Raw genomic sequence first — 20388 nt, forward strand, 5'->3', positions numbered from 1 at the left:
CCAGGCTGGAGTGCAGTGGTGTGATCTTGGCTCACTACAACCTCTGCCTCCCAGGTTCAAACAATCCTCCCACCTCAGCCTCCCAAGTAGCTGGGATTACAAGTGTGTGCCACCACGCATAGCTAATTTTGTAGTTTTTTGTAGACAGAGTCTCACTGTGGTGTCCAGGCTGGTTTTGAACTCTGAGCTCAAGTGATCCGCCCACCTTGGCCTCCCAAAGTGCTGGGATTATAGGTGTGAGCCCCTGCACACAGCCATATGTCTTCTTCTGAGAAATGTCCAGTGAGGTCTTTTGTGCATTTTAAAATTGAATTATTTGGTTTTTTTTTTTTTTTGCTATTGTTTGAGTTCCTTATATATTCAATCTCTTGTTTGATGGAAGTTTGCAAAGTTTGTAGCTTCTCTTGTCTTCATTTGTTTACTCTGCTATGCAGAAGATTTTTAGCTTGATGTAATCCCACTTGTCTATTTTTGCTTTTGTTGCCTGTGCTTTTTTTGTTTGTTTCTTTTAGAGATAGGGCCTCACTCTGTCACCCAGGCTGGAGTGCCATGGTGCGATCTCAGCTCACTGCAACCTCTGCCTCTCGGGTTCAAGCAATTCTCCTGCCTCAGCCTTCCCAGTAGCTGGGATTACAGGCATGAGCCACCGTGCCTGGCTAATTTTTGTATTTTCAGTAGAGATGGGGTTTCACCATGTTGGTCAGACAGGTCTCGAACTCCTGACCTCAGGTGATCCGCCCACCTCGGCCTCCCAATATGCTGGGATTACAGGCATGAGCCACCGTGCCCGACTTTTTGTCTGTGCAACACCTGTTGAGGTGTTACCTAAAAAGTCTTTGTCCAGACCAATGTCCTGGAGCATTTACCCAATGTGTTTTTTTAGTAGTTTTAGGTCTTACATTTAAATCTTTAATCCATTTTGACTTGATTTTTCTATATGGTGAATGATAAGGATTTAATTTCATTCTTCTACATATGGATATCATTTTCCCAGCACCATTTACTAGAGAAACTGTCCTTTCCCCAGTGTATGTTCTGGGAATCTTTGTCAAAAATGGGTTGGCTGTGTATTTGTTTCTGGGTTCTCTATTCTGTTCCTTTGGTCTATGTGTCTGTTTTTATGCCAATACTATTCTGTTTTGGTTACTATAGTTTTGTAGCACAATTTGGATAGTATAGACATTTTAACAATATTAACTGTTCCAATCCATGAGCAAGGGATAGCTCATGGTGTGTTCTCTTCAATTTCTTTCATCAGTGTTTTATAAATTTCCTCATAGAGGTCTTTCACTTCTTTGCTTAAATTTATTCCTAGGTATTTTACTTTTTTTGTAGCTATTGTAAAAGTAATTGCTTTCGTTTTCAGATTGATTGCTACAACAAAAGGTTTTAAAATATTATATAAACTTAGCTCATAAAGCAGTGGCCAGATTTGAGAGGACTGACTCCAATTTTGAAAGAAGTTCTATTGTGGGTAGGTAAAATGCTATCAAACAGCATTGCATGCTACAGAGAAATCTTGTGTGAAAGGAGGAGTCAATTGATGAGAAACTTCATTGATGTCTATTTTAAGAAATTCCCACAGCCACTCCAACCTTCAGCAACCACTACCCTGACCAGTTGGCAGCCATCAACATCAAGGCAAGATCCTCCACCAGCAAAGATTATGACTTCTTGAGGGCTCAGATGATTGTTAGTATTTTTTAGCAATAGATAAAAATTTTTTTTTTTGAGATAAGGTCTCACATTGTCACCCGGGCTGGAGTTCAGAGGTGCCATCATAGGCCACTGTAACCTTGAACTCCTGGGCTCAAGTGACAATAAACTATTTTTTATTTTTATTTCTTTTAGAGACAGGGTCTCACTTGTCACCAAGGCTGGAGTGATCTTGGCTCACTGTAACCTCGAACTCTTGGCATCAAGTGATTTACCTGTCTCAGCTTCCCAAAGTGCTTGGATTACAGGTGTGAACCACCATGCCCAGCCCCATCATCTGTTTTTTGTTTAGGGTGTGTTTTTAGACATGATACTATTGCACTCTTTTTAGACATGATGCTATTGCACACTTCTAAGGTATAATATAGTATAAACATAACTTTTAAAAATTATTATTTTGAGGGGAGTTTCACTCTTGTTGCCCAGGCTGGAGTACAATGGCATGATCTCAGCTCACCGCAACCTCCGCCTGTCGGGTTCAACTGATTCTCCTGCCTCAGCCTCCCAAGTAGCTGGGATTACAGGCATGCGCCACCATGCCTAATTTTTTTGTATTTAGTAGAGATGGGGGTTTCACCGTGTTAGTCAGGCTGGTCTTGAACTCCTGACCTCAGGTGATCCACCTGTCTCAGCCTCCCAAAGTGCTGGGATTACAGAGTGCACCACTGGGCTCAGCCAAATGCAACTTTTATATGCACTGGAAATAAAAAAATGTGTATGACTTACTTTATTGTTGCGGTCTGGAACCAAACCTGCAACATCTCCAAGGCATGTGTGTATTCTAGATTGGTGCCGTCTCATAGCACTTTGTGTGATGGAACTGTCCTATATGTGTGCTCTCAAATACAGTAGCCACTAGCTACATATGACTATTGAGCATTTGAAATGTAACTAGGGAAACCAAGGAATTGAATTTTTAATTAATTGTATTAGCCACAGGGAATAGAATCACGGAGTGACCCTTTAGACAGAGATTCTCATTAAGTTTGGGGCAAGGTCCGACAATTGATGTTTAACCAAAGTTCCTCTGGTGATTCTGATGCATACATGCACAAAATATTTTTTTGATTTGGAACTTGATAGGTGTATAAAAGCTTTAAAAAGAACAGGGTTCCTTTTGAGGTTTAGTTGGCCTAGTTCAAGAGTTTATAGGAGTAAGGAGATGAAGTAATGTCTCCCTCCATTCAATCCTCAAACAATTGAGAGAGGAAGTCCACCTGCATCATCAGAGTGTAGCAAACACCAAGAACAGAACACATTTTGAATGAGAGGAAGAGACTGGAAAATCAACTCAGGGAAACCAAGTGAGATACTGAACACCAAAAATCCTGGGATGAATAGTGATTTCTGTGAGCAAAGCCCAGAGATTATTAACTGAATAAACAGGTCAGATAACTGTAAACAGCAGTTTCAACAACTTGCGTGTTGAAAGTAGAACTTGGAAAGTGGATGATCCCACTTCTCTAGACTTAGTGGTTGGAACAGGAAATTTTTGAATAAATTAAAAATAAAGGGCTGGGTGTGGTGGCTCACGCCTGTAATCCCAGCACTTTGGGAGGCAGAGGTGAGTGGATCACTTGAGGTCAGGAGTTTGAGACCAGCCTGGCCAACATGGTGAAACCCTGTCTCTATTAAAAATACAAAAATTAGCTGGGCATGGTGGCGGTGCCCAGCTACTCAGGAGGCTGAGGCAGAAGAATCAATTGAACCTGCGAGGCGGAGGTTGCAGTGAGCCAAGATCATGCCACTGCACTCCAGCCTGGGTGACAGAGCGAGACTCCATCTCAAAAAACAAAACAAAACAAAACAATACAGTGAATGATAGGGTAAAAGGGGATCTGGAAGAGACTCGAAAAACTGAATCTTTACCTCATGCCTCCTGACAGTATATTACGTTGAATAGCATCTGAGTTGCATTAGGATATTCATTCCCAAAGTTGTAGGTTTTAAAAAAATTGGACACTTGAGGTAGGCATTTCCTTACTATACCTCACTTACCACGTGGAAAGTATTATCTTTACTTCCAAGAATATTGATGGAAAGTATATTTCTGGTGGAAAAATATAATGGAAATGAGGAAAAAAGGCAAAATATCAGTGTAGTAGAGTGAAAAAGACACTCTGTAACCCAGATTTGAATTCTGGTTCTTCTACTTATTGCCAGTATGACCTTGGGCAAGCTTCAAACCCCCTTTTAACTGGAGAGTAACTGTAGAATTTTCACTCTTTTTCTGAAGCATGGTTTTTAAGGACTCAGTGACATATAAACTGCCTGTACAATGCCTAGCACATTGCAAGCATTCATATGTTCTTTTCCTTCTCCTCATGTCCACATTTTTGCCGTATCTCCCACAGATAGCCTATGATGGAGTAGAATGGGCTGATTCCAGTGCTATATAGGGATAGTCTAGGGATTTAGAGTTCATGCTCACCAATATGAAAAGCCTACTTCCATTTAGATTGATCCTGTTTTCCTAGGTCTAGAAAACCATATAGTGTATCACATACCAAATTTTCAGCAGTCACCAGCCCTGTTAAAGCAGCAGCTGCAAAGATCAGCTTGAGGGAGGGGACTTTTTCATTTACTTTATATACTTATATGGTGTGAACATTTTTTATAATAGACATGTATTTTATAAATTAAGTCAGAAAAGAATCACCACTTTATCCACAAAGTTAATTAGGAAAGAAAGAGTGAGGATTTCAAAGATGAAGCCTTTGAAGGAGAAATTTTCCCCTTCATTAGCCCTCAGGGAATGACAGATCTGGTGAGGGAAAATGGCAAGAGGGGAGAACTTTCTGTTGGGTATTTTCCAGCTAGATCTCATTTCATCACTTCGATTTTTTTAATTCTCATGACAGATGTTAGCATTGTAATCGAAGAAAATCTCCAAAGGTTATTTGTGATCCATAGGTCTTTTTTTTTTTTCCTTGAGACGGAGTCTCGCTCTGTCACCCAGGCTGGAGTGCAGTGGCGCATTCTCGGCTCACTGCAAGCTCTGCCTCCCAGGTTCACGCCATTCTCCTGCCTCAGCCTCCAGAGTAACTGGGACTACAGGTATGCGTCACCACGCCTGGCTAATTTTTTTTTTAGTAGAGACGGGGTTTCACCATGTTGGGCCAGGTTGGTCTCGATCTCCTGACATCATGATCCACCCGCCTCGGCCTCCCAACCGTAGTTCCTTTTTAAAGGGAGTTATCAGTTATGACTTATTTTATTGATCTGCAACACTGCCAACTGGGTCTGCAGTAAGATCTCTAGTATCTATCACAGGTTAACAATGTTGGTTGTCTGCTGGTGTCTTTCTGTGCATGCCAACACTCAACTGTTATATAATCTAGTGATATAATTGAATACAGATAATAGAGATGTGGTAATGCCTTGGCCTATAACTACACAAGGGTAGAAAAAGAACCAGTGTGATAGAGATAATGCGAGAGCAAGTGAGAACAGACGCTGGGTAACTTTACCTCACAGAGGAAAAACATAAGTGAAAAAGGCCCTAAGAAGTAGAGGAGCAAAAGGTCAGCACGTGCTTGCTCTGCACAAACTTACCAGGAAGAAAGCACAGGATGCACCCAGGTGTTCCATTCAACTTCAAAGTTTCTAAAAACTGCTCAGAAAGGTTAGAAGACCATGTACTAGAAAGAATCTCGGAAAGACTGCAGTGTGGTATCCATGCAAAAAGACACCTGCACACAAGTATGTGACTATTTTTTGGGTAAACTTTACTGGAGAGGTCAAAAAAGAAATTTAAAAATGTTTTTGATGTTTTCCAAGTTTTATATGAAATTATTGACTTTTACCACATACATATCTAGATTTATATATTGAAATACTTATTTCAAGAATTAGATAACAGAATTTAAGAAGAGAAGGCACATTAATCATACTCTCGCCACATTTTCTCAATCACACAGACCTGGAAACATTAGGGGATTCCTGGAGTCAGTTCCATCAGATACCATTAGAGCTGGGACTACAATCCAAACCTTTGGGTCCTTGTCCCATCTGTTTTCCACACAGTCTAAAGATTGAAAACAATCTTCATAAATTTGCACCACTGAAATATATTTGTTTTAGCTTTATGGAATATAAACAGCCTTTTTAAACTGATATTTTAAAAGAAATATATTAAGAGGTATCTGCTTGCCATTCCAGTCTGCTGGCCTGCAGCCACACACTCATCACCTGGACAGATAGATTCTCTTAAGCAGTCTGTCTAATGCCTGGGTCCGAAAGTAGACTTTCCCCTTTCCCAATTCCAGACTGCTTACCAGGTTCTAGATTCCCAAGTCTCCTGGGTCTGGCCTACTTGAGTGGTATGTTTTTTTAACTTGCAGTCATAGATTTCTACCAGCATTCCTAGTATTGTATTTTTGCCTTGTTATTTAATCTGCTGTTGCCCACTGTCTGAGCACAAACATCTAAAAACCACCGTTTTTTCCAAGGGTGTTGGAAGACAGACTTTTGATGTGCTTAGTGATAAACTGGGAACAAGACTCAAGACATCTTCCCCCTCCCTCTTTGCAGCTGTACAGCTAGAATGAAAATGCCTAATGGCTAATTCACTCAATCACATAAATGTCTCATCTACAAATAAAAGCCAAGTACACGTTTCTTAGTTTTTTTTTGCATATATTTACAATATAAATACTAATTTGTTTCCAAAGTACATATTCTTTTAACAGTTTGAGAAAATTATCTAGCATAGGACAGTAATTTAATGTAAAGACTCTATAGCAGTGATTAAGGAAAAATAGAACTGTTTGGGGGATAGGAATCCTGGCTATGAATGGGCATGATGATCTGAACTTGCAAAGGGAATGTGAAGCAGCTTAGTCCACATTGCACTGCTAATACAATAGGTTAAAGGGCTACTGTGTGAGATAGCAACCTGGATATGGTGTTATAAAAACTAAACATGAGAGATATAAGAAGTACACATGCTTGCATAGTGTGTTAATTTTAAAGAAGCTCAACATTTTATTCTCATTTTTAATAACTTAAATGAACAGCACTTAACACATCACACAAAATTAAAGACTTGTGCATATATTTCAGATTTCAACATTAATGTCAAAAATACATAGTATGATTTTACATAGGATTTGTGCTACATTAGAACACTAGAGACAAACATCACTTGAGTATTAAGGAAAACATTAAATATTAAATAACTGAGAAATAAAATGTGTAAACACTAACCTAACTGGGGGTTTTGCTATTGCAACACGTCCAATGAAGTGGTTTCAACAGTACAAAAAGTATCAGGACATGAGTTTTTCCAGTCTACATGGAATATATGGATTTCATTTCAGGAATCCTTTCATAAAAACTGGTCCAGGATAACGGGAGAGGATCCACTCTCCTGATTGTTAATTTGGTACACTCCATTCTATGCTAATTTTTACTTGCAAACTTGGGTACTGAGTAAATACTTTAAATCATCACTCCTTATCAACATCTTGGTGAAAACTGAGGGTTTGTTGGCGATTCAGTGTAAGATTTGAGTTCATATGCAGCACCGCTATCAACCTCCATTGACTTTCTAGAGAACAGGAGCCGTACATCTCTATGGAGGTAGATCTTTCCAGATTTAGAACTCTGGAACCTAAACAAATAAACAAAATATAAAACATTTCAGAGAATGAGTTTTTAAAATAAACTAGAATAATTAAAATTTGAAAGCAGGAAGAACTAATCTTGCTACAATATTAGGTCAACACTAACTATTTAACATGATATTTAAGGCCTTTTCTAAAGACCAAAGCATATGCTTTTATTTAAACATTGTTCTCTTACCATTCCCTAAATACCTCATGCTCCTTTTCCTTCCCTCAATGCCTGAGATGCTTCTTCCTGTAAATCTTGAGTGTCAAATAGAATCTTACTTTTCCTCCCTGACTCCACAGTACACGCACCTTTCCTCATCTGCAGGTTCACGTGGCAGTTCACTCACATTACTCAGTAACATTACATTTGGGCTCTGTAGCCCTGGCATCTTCTAGCTTCACAGACCCATTTCACACAACTTAGCCTCCCATGATTTGGGGTAGATGATAAAAAACTATAATCAACAGTGGCTAGGCTAAGTAAAACCCAGCCACCATCAAAAGTCAAGAGAAAAGTTAGCAGTAAAATGAAAATGGCTATCAAAACCGTATATGAAACTGTTTCTATCCACTGCTAGTATCTGTAACACAGTGCAGGGATTTGGAATCTTCACTCACATTAACTTACCTACCAAATAGACAAACATACCCTGTAGTGCTAACGTCTCTTTGTTTTTCCCTTGGCATAGCATAAATACTCTCTGGGTTTGTGGATTTTACTCCTGAACTCGCTGAAAGATGTAGTGGTTACAGCTCTGTATGTTAAAGCAGACTGGCTCTGACTGGGCTCACTCTTCCCTCCTCTGCAGTTTTTCACCTTCCCAAACTGAAGAGAACATTCTTTGGGAAGTATACCGTTTTCCCTAAAAAGGTTTCTTTAAAGTGTCCTGTCATTATGTGGAGATTATAAAAGCTAAGGTGGCTGATTTTTACTCTGGCCAGTATTGGTTACAATTAGCTATGGTTGTTAAACTTCAAGAGGAATGGTGTCAAATGCAAGTTTAACCAGAGAGGGTTGAATCTTTTTCTAGTTTGGGAGGTATTCTCATAGTCTGCAATTTCATACCATGTCATTCATTTATTCACTCATTCATTTATGAGACAGAGTCTTGCTCCTTTGCTCAGGCTGGAGTGCAGTGGCACGATCTCAGCTCACTACAACTTCTGCCTCCCAGGTTCAAGTAATTCTCCTGCCTCAGCTTCCTGAGGAGCTAGGATTACAGGCGTCCACCACCACACCTGACTAATTTTTGTATTTTTAGTAGAGATAGGGTTTCACCATGTTGGCCAGGTTGGTCTTGAGCTCCTGACCTCAGGTGATCGCCCGCCTCGGCCTCCCAGAGTGCTGGGATTATAGGTGTGAGCCATCGCGCCTGGCCATACCATGTTTTTTAAAAACTTTCCAAGTCTGTTTTTCATAGATTTTTCATTCCCACAATCTGTGTAACATTTCTCATGTGGCTTACAGGTAGTATCAGGTTTGGTTTAAATACATTATGTTGGCTGAACATGTCTTTTTGCATACAGAACAACAGGCAGAAGACTGAGATGAAAGAACTAATTAAATAGTGCTTTGGGAAGAATAATTAACAGACTTTCATGTATGGGACTTAAGTGTACAGCTCGCTGCTTTTTCACTCCAGATCACCACTGCAAGGCATATATAAAGAAAGATAGCAGGTGGTCACCATCAGCAATAACAGATTGAAGAAGTCTTCTGCCTGGACCCCAGATGAAAGCTGACTCCTCCTGATGAGTAACACTCCTTACTATAAGGAGTTAGTCTAAGATAAACATCACTGATGTGACTGAGGACTTTCTATGGAAGGGATCAGAAAATTATTAGAAACAGAGTTACAGGCAAAAGTCTACTGAGGCCTCTTTTAACCAATCAATTCGCTCACTGATCCTGAGAGCTAAACTAGGATTTCAGGGCTGAAAACCTTACCCTGGTATACTGACAACTTTGACCTCAAGAGCAAACAAGTGGCTTCTCACAACCTTGAACCATGAGTTGGGTAGTAAAAGTTAGAGGGAAAGATATTTATAATGGAAGGACTAGAGTATAAGCTCTACGAGAGCAGATTTTTGTCACTGCTGTTTTGCTAGTGTCTAGAAGCACACCTGGCCCATAAATATCAGTTGAAGAAATGAATGAAGTTTAAGAACTTCTCTTTCCAATACAGTAGCCATTAGCCATATGTGGTTACTGAGCATTTGAAATGTAGCTGGCTCAAATTTAAGTGTAAAATGCATACTTGATTTCAAGGAGTTAGTGATATTAAATATCTCATTGATAATTTTTATATCAGTTATATATTCAAATGGTAAAATTTGGATAGGCTGAGCTAAATAAAACATATTAATTTACCTGTTTATTACTTTTTAAACATGGCTATTGAAAAATATAGAATGATTTGGCTGGGCGTGGTGACTCATGCCTGTAATCCCAGCACTTTGGGAGGCGGAGGCGGGTGGATCAAGAGGTCAAGAGATTGAGACCATCCTGGCCAACATAGTGAAACCCCGTGTCTACTAAAAATACAAAAATTTAGCTGGGTGTGGTGGTGGGCACCTGTGGTCCCAGCTACTCGGGAGGCTAAGGCAGGAGAATCACTTGAACCCAGGAGGCGGAGGTTGCAGTGAGCCAAGATTGCGCCACTGCACTCCAGCCTGGCAATGGAGTAAGACTCCGTCTCAAAAAAAAAAAAAAAAAAAGAAAAAGAAAAATATAGAATGATTTATATGGCTCGTATTACTTTTTTTTTTTGAGACAGAGTCTCACTCTTGTCACCAGGCTGGAGTCCAATGGTGTGATCTTAGCTCACTGCAACTTCCACCTCCCGGGTTCAAGCGATTCTCTTGCCTCAGCCTCCTGAGTAGCTGGGATTACAGGAGCCCACCACCACGCCCAGGTAATTTCTGTATTTTTAGTACAGACAGGGTTTCACTATGTTGGCCAGGCTGGTCTCAAACTCCTGAAGATGATCCGCCCACCTCGGCCTCCCAAAGTGCTGGAATTACAGGTGTGAGCCACTGCACCCGGCCCTCGTATTACATTTTTAAATAGTATTCGTTTAGAAAATGTGTTTCATTGCCCCAGATGCATTTGTTTTGGCATAATATTTTATATTAAACAGCTATAAATGAAAACTTCCTTAATTCAACAAGTAATAACAACCACAGGAAGGTATGCCATGTACTTTCGGCATCTTGGCACATCATCAAGAGTCCCCAAGCTAAGCAAAGTCCCAAGGGACACTGGTCTAGTTACAGTCGCAGTTTAAAAAAAAAAAAACTAAAAATTTCAGAGTTGTTCTAAAGTAACATTTTCATATTAATTTGAAGCATTACCTCAGATGTATGAGGTAGCGTAATAACCGTTCTTCTGTGTGTCGGATGTTCTCTTTATTAACACTTCTCTTCACTTCTTGTTTAACAGGTACAGAAAAAGTTCTTTGTCGTAGGAATGTCTGATGATTGGCTGGCATATCTCGTAAATCATATATCACAACAAACATCTTCACCACAGTCTTATTAGGATTAAATAAGGTCTGAAGAAACAATATAGAAATTATTCCTTAAAAATAGTGATTTGTTGATGTGACTCAGAATGATTGTGCCAATAATCAAACAAGATTTTAAACAACAATACCACTGAATATAATTCAGTTTCAGGGACTAAAATTAACAAAATTTCAAAAGTTTATGAAATAATATTCAGTATTTTTTAAAAGGTTCAATTTTTTGTTTTACAATAATATAAGGTCCAGTAAAAATCAAAATCTTTAGTCACAAATTTCATATGTATACATTTTACTCCTTGTTCAGAGGAGTAACTCTAAGGAATAGTTCTACTGGCTTAAGCAAAATACATCCTTATTGGGTTAAAATATTCCAGTTCAATTATTTCAAACATAATAGCTTTGCTAAAGAGTATCAACTTCAAACTTCTCAAAACTGAGTTTTAATTTTTCTCACATTTTAATACCAAATAGAATATTTCAAATAAAAATACAAGCTCAGTAAAATTAGCATGTTTGATGTCTTAGGGACATGTGGTTACTATAAAATTTAAAATAGGTGCTCAAAGAAGAGACTTTTTCCTATCTGAACATTTCCCCAAGTTTAGAAAACAAAGCTCACTAGATCTATTAATATTAGATCTAAAGTAGGCTTAATACTTCATTTACTCATGCATGGAATCATTTCAAAATCTGTAGCAAAACTAAGCTTTAAAAAAAATCCTCAATATCATTATAGACCAAAATATATATCCATGGTGACGACTGAATTAAATTCAATTGTTGCTTGGTTATGAATACTTGAAGGAATATTATTTTTAAAGTACTCATTTTTAAACAAAACCCCAAGCTGCTGATCTGACTTTAACCAAATTACCAACACATCAATAGGTAACTTGGTACCCATGCTTTCAGAAGCTCATCCGTGGCACTGGACATCACTCACTGAATCAAAATGAGAAATATATCAATATCATAATCCAATTTTTGAAATCTAGTGAGTCTTAAGATTAAGGCTAATATAATTCAACAACCACACCTCATAAGCCAGGAGTTCAAATCATGTTTATACACAGTTAAACTGTACACGGGATAGAAGACATACCCACATTTCATACTTATAATTAACCACTAAAGTTGGCAATCTCCAAACAAGAGGTGAATGTGTTACCTCCGAGTTTATGCTTCACTATGATCACAACTGACAGCTAGCTTTCTGCTGACCCACACTTTCTCATGAGCTCCACAGCCAAAGGCAAGAGAACACTGTCACTCCTTTACTTCAAGAAATTGGTTTACTTGTAGTATTCTTGTGGTAATTCCTCCTCAGTAAAACTTATTTAAATATGTATCACTATATATGTGTATATATATATATATACACACACACACACGTACACATATTACATAGTTCTGTTTCATTCCTGTGTGATAGGAAATAAATGTACAGACTCCTTGCAGTATTGGAACAATGATGATGAGTAAAAGTGATCTGACAAAGTACTGAACACACTGAGGTCAAAGGTCATAAAAAGGCTTGCTGGATTAGGTCAAATCCTGGGAATGAGGAGCAAGCCTTAGCTAGACTCTCTTTCAGTCTGCAAACTCTGTAATAGATTTGAGGGCTTGCAGGATTATGCTGGGTCAGATCTAGAGTGAACTCAATTTCAAGCTGGCCTTAATATTAGATTCTTCTTCTCAGAACCCTAGACCAGGGCTGATGAAAGACTGTTCTGAGATAGGAGGACTCTGAGCCAAAAGATCAATGCCTAGACCAAAAGGAATGATGCCTTCTCTGCCCTGACATCTGTCAGACTATATTTCTGCTTTGTGTGGTCATCTCATTAAATCAATTTTAGAAATTATTAGAAATAAAATAATTTTGTTTCTCAAGTTTTCCTGCCAAAGCAATTCTAATATTTGGGATCTCCTTTTAAATAGGTTCGTCTCAATCTGGTTTATTAAAAAGAAGGCACCAGTAATATTAGGTTCTAAATATACTGAAAAGAGCCCTATTGAAGTTATGCAAACTGTCATATGCTATTTTTCTTAAGTATTCACCTTGATTAGCTTATTAATGCTTTCCTTTTATGGAGGTCCCCAAATGGTCATTCCTGGGGCAGAGCAGGGAAACTCCAAACAAAGCTGCAGCCCCACTGTTACTTACCAAAGTTGTTGCAGCAGCAGTAGCAGGAGAAAGGGCTAAGTTCTATATGTATGTGAGAGAATGATTATTGCAATTGTAGGCTATAAAACACATACCACTTGTATTGTTCCTGAAGGAGGTACTCGATAACCCCTTTTACCAAGGGACTCTAAAGTAATCACACCCTTTAAATAAAAGAAGACAAATTGAGTACAAACTGATGCATATGTACATAAAAGACTAAAATAACTCATGTAATTTATTAAAATTTCAGAATTCTATTTCTATGGAAAAACATTCATATTGAATTAATAGAGATACATTCTATGTTTCTACCCCTAAGGAAACACTTTACTGTTCTTCCTGGTGATGTCACTATAAAGAATATATAACATCAATGGCCACAGCACTCAAAATTACTATTAAGATATAGGAATAAAAGTAAGGAGTTCCTAACTAAAAAGGAAATGAAGGAAGGTAACAGGACCCTTTCCATGTATCTTGAGGGAGAGGGGAAATGAAGAAGCAAGTAATTTATTGGTCTTTGGGCATGTAAAAAGTCACAAGTGTAGGAAAGTAAGTCTTGGCCAAAAATAAAGTCAATTCTTCAGTCTGGGAGTTAAGTTACATATCTGGATTTCTGAATAAAGACAGAAAAAAAATAAAAAAGGAATTTGGAAGTCTGTAGTTCCTGCCTGGTACTACTTTATGGGATAAGAGATGTTTAAGACAAAATGTGGAAAATGAAAGTTAAATCAGTAACTTTCAGGCTGTGGAATGTTCTATAGTAAAGCTATAAAATCTCACCTTCCTAAAATATTTCTTCAGAAACAATCTTATGTTGTGTTTTAATCTGGATATTATTAAGGTATTTTGCTTTTGTTTGGTCATTTACTTATTAAGGAATCTAAGAATCCAAATTGATTCTAAATCAGAACACAATGGATTGAGAGTTGATTTGAGTCAAGGTTAAAGCTAAATGAGGGTCATTTCATTAGAGAAGTCTAAAAGAGGATATTAGGAGTCCTCCAGTTGGTCTAGTACTCAAAGAACGATCCTCAGATGAGCATCATCAGCATCACCTGTGAACTCGTTAGGACTGTGAAATGTCTGGCCTCTTCCCAGACCTTACGAAGTCAAATATACAGTTTAACAAGATTCTCCAGATGATATCAATTTACATTAAGGTTTGGGAGCCCTGCTCCAGTATATGAAGTAGTTTTTCTCAGGATGTTCTCATTACTGCAAAATCCAATCAATGGGGAAAAAGCGTATGTTAAAACAAGGTAAGTTCAAACGGAATGTGTAAAAGTTTCTCAATAACCAGGATGATCAATAACTAGGATAACCAAATGACTATCGGTGGTAATTGTGATACTTTTTTTTTTTTTGAGACGCTGTCTCACTCTGTCACCGAGGCTGGAGTGCACTGGAGTGATCTCGGCTCACTGCAACCCTTGCCTCCCAGGTTCAAGCGATTCTTCTGTCTCAGCCGCCCAAGTAGCTGGGACTATAGGCGCTCACCATCACGCCCAGCTAATTTTTGTATTTTTAGTAGAGATAGCAGTTGGCGGGTGGGGGGGGGGTGTGCTACCATGTTGTCCAGGCTGGTCTCAAACTCCTGACCTCAGGTGATCCACCCGCCTCTGCCACCCAAAGTGCTAGGATCACAGGCGTGACCCACCGTGCCCAGCCTGTGATACTTAAAGAGCTTTAAAAAATGAATGCTGATGCATTTATGTTAACTGGGATAATACTTTTCTTTCAAGCAGTTAAGGTAGTTAAGGAGAACTGTATGTTCTACATTTCATGATTCCATTATTATACATCGTACATGCCAAACTTATGTAAAAGCAAATATAAAACAGGACTGTCCTATTAGGTGACATCTCTCTGTTGGGTTCCAGGGTTAGGAAGTAAAAAGGAGTGGATAAAGGTAAAAGGGAAAGCCACATTCTGACATATGGATTCCTCAACATCAAGTGAACAACACTTGACATCAGATTATTAAATTAACACATTAAGGTTAACACATACGTGGTTCTTGACAAATCAGATTTGTCAAGTGGTTATTTAAAGCATGAAAACACATCAACAAACTGCAACCCTAACCAAAACAGCAATGAAACAATTTATCTCTTACAATCTGCCCTACATGCCTAATGAGGTACTCCTACTTTTTTTTTTAATGAGCACAATGTGGCTATTTACTCTACATGAAAAAGGTATATTATATGCGTCTTCTTCCTAGTTTCAGAAAGAAAAAGTAAAATATACCTAAATAATAGCTATCTTTAAAATCACATAACTACATGTAATATACTACCATTCTTCCTTGCCAGCCATCGGCCTCCCCACCAAATACATACAGTAAAAGTGGTAGAGCAACTACTACCAAGTTTATACTCGCTTCCTTTAATACATTCAATTCCAATAGTTTTTAGAACACAGTAACAGTAACTAAATCAATTTATTTAAAAAAATAGCTTTTTGAAAAAAACCATAAAGTTTAAGGCAATAATTTAAAACAATTTGTAAGCAATGTTAAGACTAGTAGCATTGGCAAGTTAGGAATTTTAGAAAGGGACTGGGAAATTATTTGGAATTTTATTATTATTCATCATTATTGTAATAATTTCATCATTTTAACTGATCAGCATATTAATATTAATACCTACGAAAAGTTACCATATTTAACACAAAAGAGAAAAACACATTTTCTTCTGGTATTTTTGTTTTTCTTTTTTTTGAGATGGAGCCTCGTTCTGTCATAAAGACTGGAGTGCAGTGGCACAATCTTGGCTTAGTGCAACCTCTGCCTCCTGGGTTCAAGCGATTCTTGTACCTCAGCCTCCCGAGTAGCTGGTATTACAGGCACCCACCACCACACCCAGCTAATTTTTGTGCTTTTAGTAGAGATGGGGTTTTACCATGTTGGCCAGGCTGGTCTTGAACTCCTGACCTCAAGGTATCCGCCTGCCCCAGCATCCCAAAGTGCTGGGATTACAGGTGTGAGCCACCATGCCTGGCCTTTCTTCTGGGATTTTAAAATGGAATAGTAGGGTTAAAATAAATATGGTCAAAATCTTATACAAAAATTCCTCAAATTATTATGGAATAGTGAATATGCACAAATAAGTGGAAAACTGAAAGAAATATATCTTGATCTGGTTAATTACAAATGAAAGGAAATCATATGTGGCCCTGATAATATTATAATGAAAGTCATATTATAAATTTGCCACTGGCACACTTGCCTTAGATATTTCTGCCTGGTTTCACAATACAACAGTTTCTAGACAGCTAAGTGTTGTCATATAACACTTGGAGAACATTTTTACCACTAACTCCCAACCGGAGAATAATAATATATGGCTTTGAGTTAATCTTTAAGGAATCATTTAATGAGAAATCCTATACCACCTCTATACCACAAAGATAGGATTTTCTGTGCTAAAATTTTACCCGTGTGAGTCATTTGTATAATCTGTGATAAGACGTCCCAAAATTATTATCAGAGTAACAAGGTTATTATAAGAGTAACAAATAGGAGCTTTATGTCTTCGCCCTGCTGGTCTGTGATATGCATAGTCTTACCAAAACATAACCAGTTCTTTGAAAACAGACTCAACTACAAAAGTATAAAGAATATTCCCTGAGGAACAAAATTAATCCATAGCAGGAAACACTGGGACTGGGTCATTTGCAAAAAGAATGCATTCCTAATAAGTAAACTTTTAATAGAAAAATACAAACTATTTTTTGAAAATATTCTAATTTTTTCATAGGAAAAATATAAACGGGATAGTTGATTGAAGAATGTTATCAGAGAAAAGAAAATCAGAGATTCTCAAAAGGATAGATTAAATTCAGTAACCTGATTCATACCCTTGCCAATATCTATTCAATGATCTGCAATCATCTGTGTGTACAACTCTAGTACTTTCTGGAGTGATAAAATCTTTTATCTCCCAATCATTCATTTTTTAGACATCAACTAAGGTAAAAGATTAATGCTGTTTTGCTTTTTAAAAGCATAGTTCAAATTACCTTTTGCTCATTAATTTCCATCAAAGATATTTATATGAGCTGATTTTCAGCCAGTTTACCCTTTTATCTTGTTTCCAAGCCATCCTAATGGCCAACAGGGACTCTGTTCACTAATGACAGATCACAGTATTTTATTTTATTTATTTATTTTGAGACAGAGTTTTGCTCTTGTAACCCAGGCTGGAGTGCAATGATGCGATCTCGGCTCACTGCAACCTCCGCCTCCTGGATTCAAGCGATTCTCCTGCCTTAGCCTCCCAAGTAGCTGGTATTACAGGCGTGTGCCACCATGCCCAGCTAATTTTTTGTATTGTTAGTAGAGACAGGGTTTCACCATGTTGACCAGGCTGGTCTTGAACTCTTGGCCTTAGGCGATCTGCGGGCCTCAGGTGATCTGCCCACCTCAGCCTCCCAAAATGCTGGGATTCAGGCATGAGCCACTGCACATGGACAGATCACAGTATTTTAGACCTTATCTTTCCATCCTCTATTACTACATGCCAATAAAAGGTGTGAAACTGATGAGATTCTTGATGTCCTGGTAAGGTAAACAGGCTGTAGATATACTCTCATACTGTAAGTATTTGAGTATGATATGCATTTATTCTGGTATTAAACTTATCTCAGTGGTACTTTCCATTTCATTAACTGTCCAAAATTATTTTTTCCAAAATAATTCTGAAAAGTGGGTACATCTTTCTATGGTAAATGAACAGGTAGCATATGTAATAACTGGGCAGGTTTGTGAAGGGGGGCCTCTTCTTTCGATAATAACCTATGCTGGGCATCTTTATGCTTATGACCCACAGATGTGAATGTTGTTGGGAAAAGAAAATTTTGAATAAACAAGCAGACACCACTATGCTTTTTCTATCAAAGTGTGAAACACTAATCAAGCTCTTGACTAAAATCTTCACCCTTAGAATGGAGTAAGCTTTCCTTGAGGAAACTGGGCCAATAATGAGTAGGTCACATATAGGTTCCTAAGAGTAGCTTCCTTTCCTCTCTGTTGTTTCTCAATTATATAGATGTCCCTTTTTACAGCTTTTATTTAATAACAAAAGTCCTTGTTACTAATGTCCTTGAAAACCTAGAAGGTTGGAGAGAGGCGTGTTAGGAGAGGAAGCAGTTGGGCCAGGTAGTAAGTTAAGAAATTCAAGCAAGACTAGGCTATAATGTTCAATGCCTACAGTAATCTGCATTTCTCAAAAGTAACACCTAACATGAAAACCCAGATTTGACTCCATATTTGATACCATCACTGTCAACTTTTTACAGACCTGCATGGCTAGCTACTTACCTCTCTTTGTCTTTTGGAAGAGGGCTGATACTAATCATATACTAGTACTCAGTATCGTTTTTGCAAATGAATGCTTATATTATCCACAAGCCATTGGAATAGAAAAAAATCAGAAAGGTGAAATCATAAATTGATCTTAAGGCTCAACATTGTAACTCAGAGGTGTCCCATCTTTGGCTTCCCTGGGCCACACTGGCAGAAGAATAATTGTCTTGGGTCACACATAAAATGTACTAACACTAACAACAGCTGATGAGCTAAAAAAAAGAAAAAATCACAAAAAAATCTCATAATGTTTTAAGAATGTTTACAAATTTGTGTTGGGTTACATTCAAAGCTTTCCTGGGTTGCATGTGGGCTGTGGGCCAGACAAACTTGCTCTAACTCCTCTTAGTTACTTCACTCTCCATTAAGACATTAGCATGAGTCTGAAGTAGCTAGTATCCTAAAGAACTCTAGGATTAGGCCAGTTGTGGTGGCTCATGCCTGTAATTCCAACACTTGGAAGGCCAAAGTGGGAGGTCTGCTTGAGGCCAGGAGTTCAAGACCAGCCTGGGCAACATAGGGAGGCCCTGCCTCTACAAAACATAAAAATGAGCTAGGCATGGCGGCGCATATTTGCAGACCCAGCTACTTAGGAGCTCCAAGGCAGGAGGATGGTTTGAGGCCAGAAGTTTGAGGCTGCAGTGGGCTATGACTGTACCACTGCACTCCAGTCTAGGCAACAGAGTGAGAGCCTATCCAAAAAAAAAAAAAAAACCCTAGGATTACAAAAGAACAGGCCCAAAGACAAACCAAACCAAACAGGAGAAAAGGGAGTAAAAGGGCCCTACAGAAGCCTTATGTCACCAAAGCCTTGTAGGACTGGAGGGCCGAGTGCACAGTAAGCATTTGAGAATGTGTGTGAACTCAGCACCATGGAATCACAGTGTCACTAATCGATTTTTACCATTTTTTCAAGACAAAGAGAAATAAGTACATTTTTACTACCATCCTTAAATGCAAAAGAGGTTATCTGTTGTTTGAACTAGCTTAGAAAGAAGTCGTGAGGTAATATTTTGGCATGTTAGTTTGTACTCAGCTCTTAGGAAGTGATTTATACTTTCAAATATTGCACCAAAGCACTTAAAGAAATTTGTCATTAAGTTGGTTGATTTGGCAGGAAAACACACAATATAAAAAATACTTGCCATATAAGGAGAGGGAGCATTGTCATCTGAAACACTGTAGAATGACACTTCAACTGGAAGAGTCAAATGTGTGGGGCAGAAAGCACCACTTGCCCCTACCTCGGCAGTAAAACCATCAACAATGCCGAGAGGATCTAAACGATAGTTCAAGACAGATTCCTGGAAGACAAAATAATTTTTATAACTCAATTTAAAAAGCTAACACATTCATTTTTTTTCTATTTAAAGAAATATACACTTAGCCTAAAGGCAGAGAAGTGATAAAAAGAAATATATTACTAAGCTTTCTAGCACTGGGACAGTGGTTGTTACCATTGCCATGTCCTTATTTCTGCTTTTCATCTGACTTGAAGTCAACTCCATCTCCCATCAGTCTTCTACCATCCTACAACAGTTTGGTCTTCTCTCACTATTCCAATTCACACTGAATTCTCCTGCAACTTCAGCATTAGTTAGGCCTAATTATTTACTATGTTGTTTTTATATCTGTAAATTAAAAAATATGCTCTATCAGAGCAGGTATTTATCCCTCGCAGTGCCTATTCATGGTGCTAGGCACAGAGAAACACTTGAAAACCTAACAGGTTATATATGGAAGTTCCATTAAAAGATGAAGTCAAGCACTTATAATTCTAACCAAGAAATAATTGCTTCTCTTATAAATACTGTAGTATGTGACAAGTTTTATTTTGTTTAATTTAAAACATAAAAACATGCATTTATAAAAAGTTAAAAGTACAGAAATAGTACAGAAGCCCTTATCCATCCCTCCCCCCAGGTCACTTAGTGAGATAAGTACTTTTAACAATTTAGTGGTTATCTTCCCAGTTATGAGAAACATATAAAA

General features: G+C 38.1%; 1 protein-coding gene across 4 annotated transcripts in view; it reads right to left on the bottom strand.

Annotated features, from left to right (window-relative positions):
• Nucleotides 1-6342: 6342 nt before the first annotated feature.
• FAM214A (family with sequence similarity 214, member A) overlaps nucleotides 6343-20388 on the bottom strand; it is a 101707-nt gene continuing 87661 nt past the window's right edge. For 2 of the 4 annotated variants that reach the window (XM_011928640.1, XM_011928639.1), the window contains 4 exons: nucleotides 19542-19700; nucleotides 13118-13186; nucleotides 10686-10885; nucleotides 6343-7330 (listed from right to left, as the gene is read on the bottom strand). In XM_011928640.1, coding sequence (XP_011784030.1) covers nucleotides 7177-7330; nucleotides 10686-10885; nucleotides 13118-13186; nucleotides 19542-19700 — 582 coding nt within the window. In that variant the 3' untranslated portion in view covers nucleotides 6343-7176. Of the gene's footprint in view, nucleotides 7331-10685; nucleotides 10886-13022; nucleotides 13187-19541; nucleotides 19701-20388 lie in introns of all 4 variants that reach the window. The other 2 variants (XR_001000306.1, XM_011928641.1) reach the window with 2 other exon arrangements.

The sequence above is a fragment of the Colobus angolensis genome, unplaced genomic scaffold (assembly GCF_000951035.1).
Source record: "Colobus angolensis palliatus isolate OR3802 unplaced genomic scaffold, Cang.pa_1.0 Scaffold78, whole genome shotgun sequence".
Lineage (NCBI taxonomy): Eukaryota > Metazoa > Chordata > Mammalia > Primates > Cercopithecidae > Colobus > Colobus angolensis.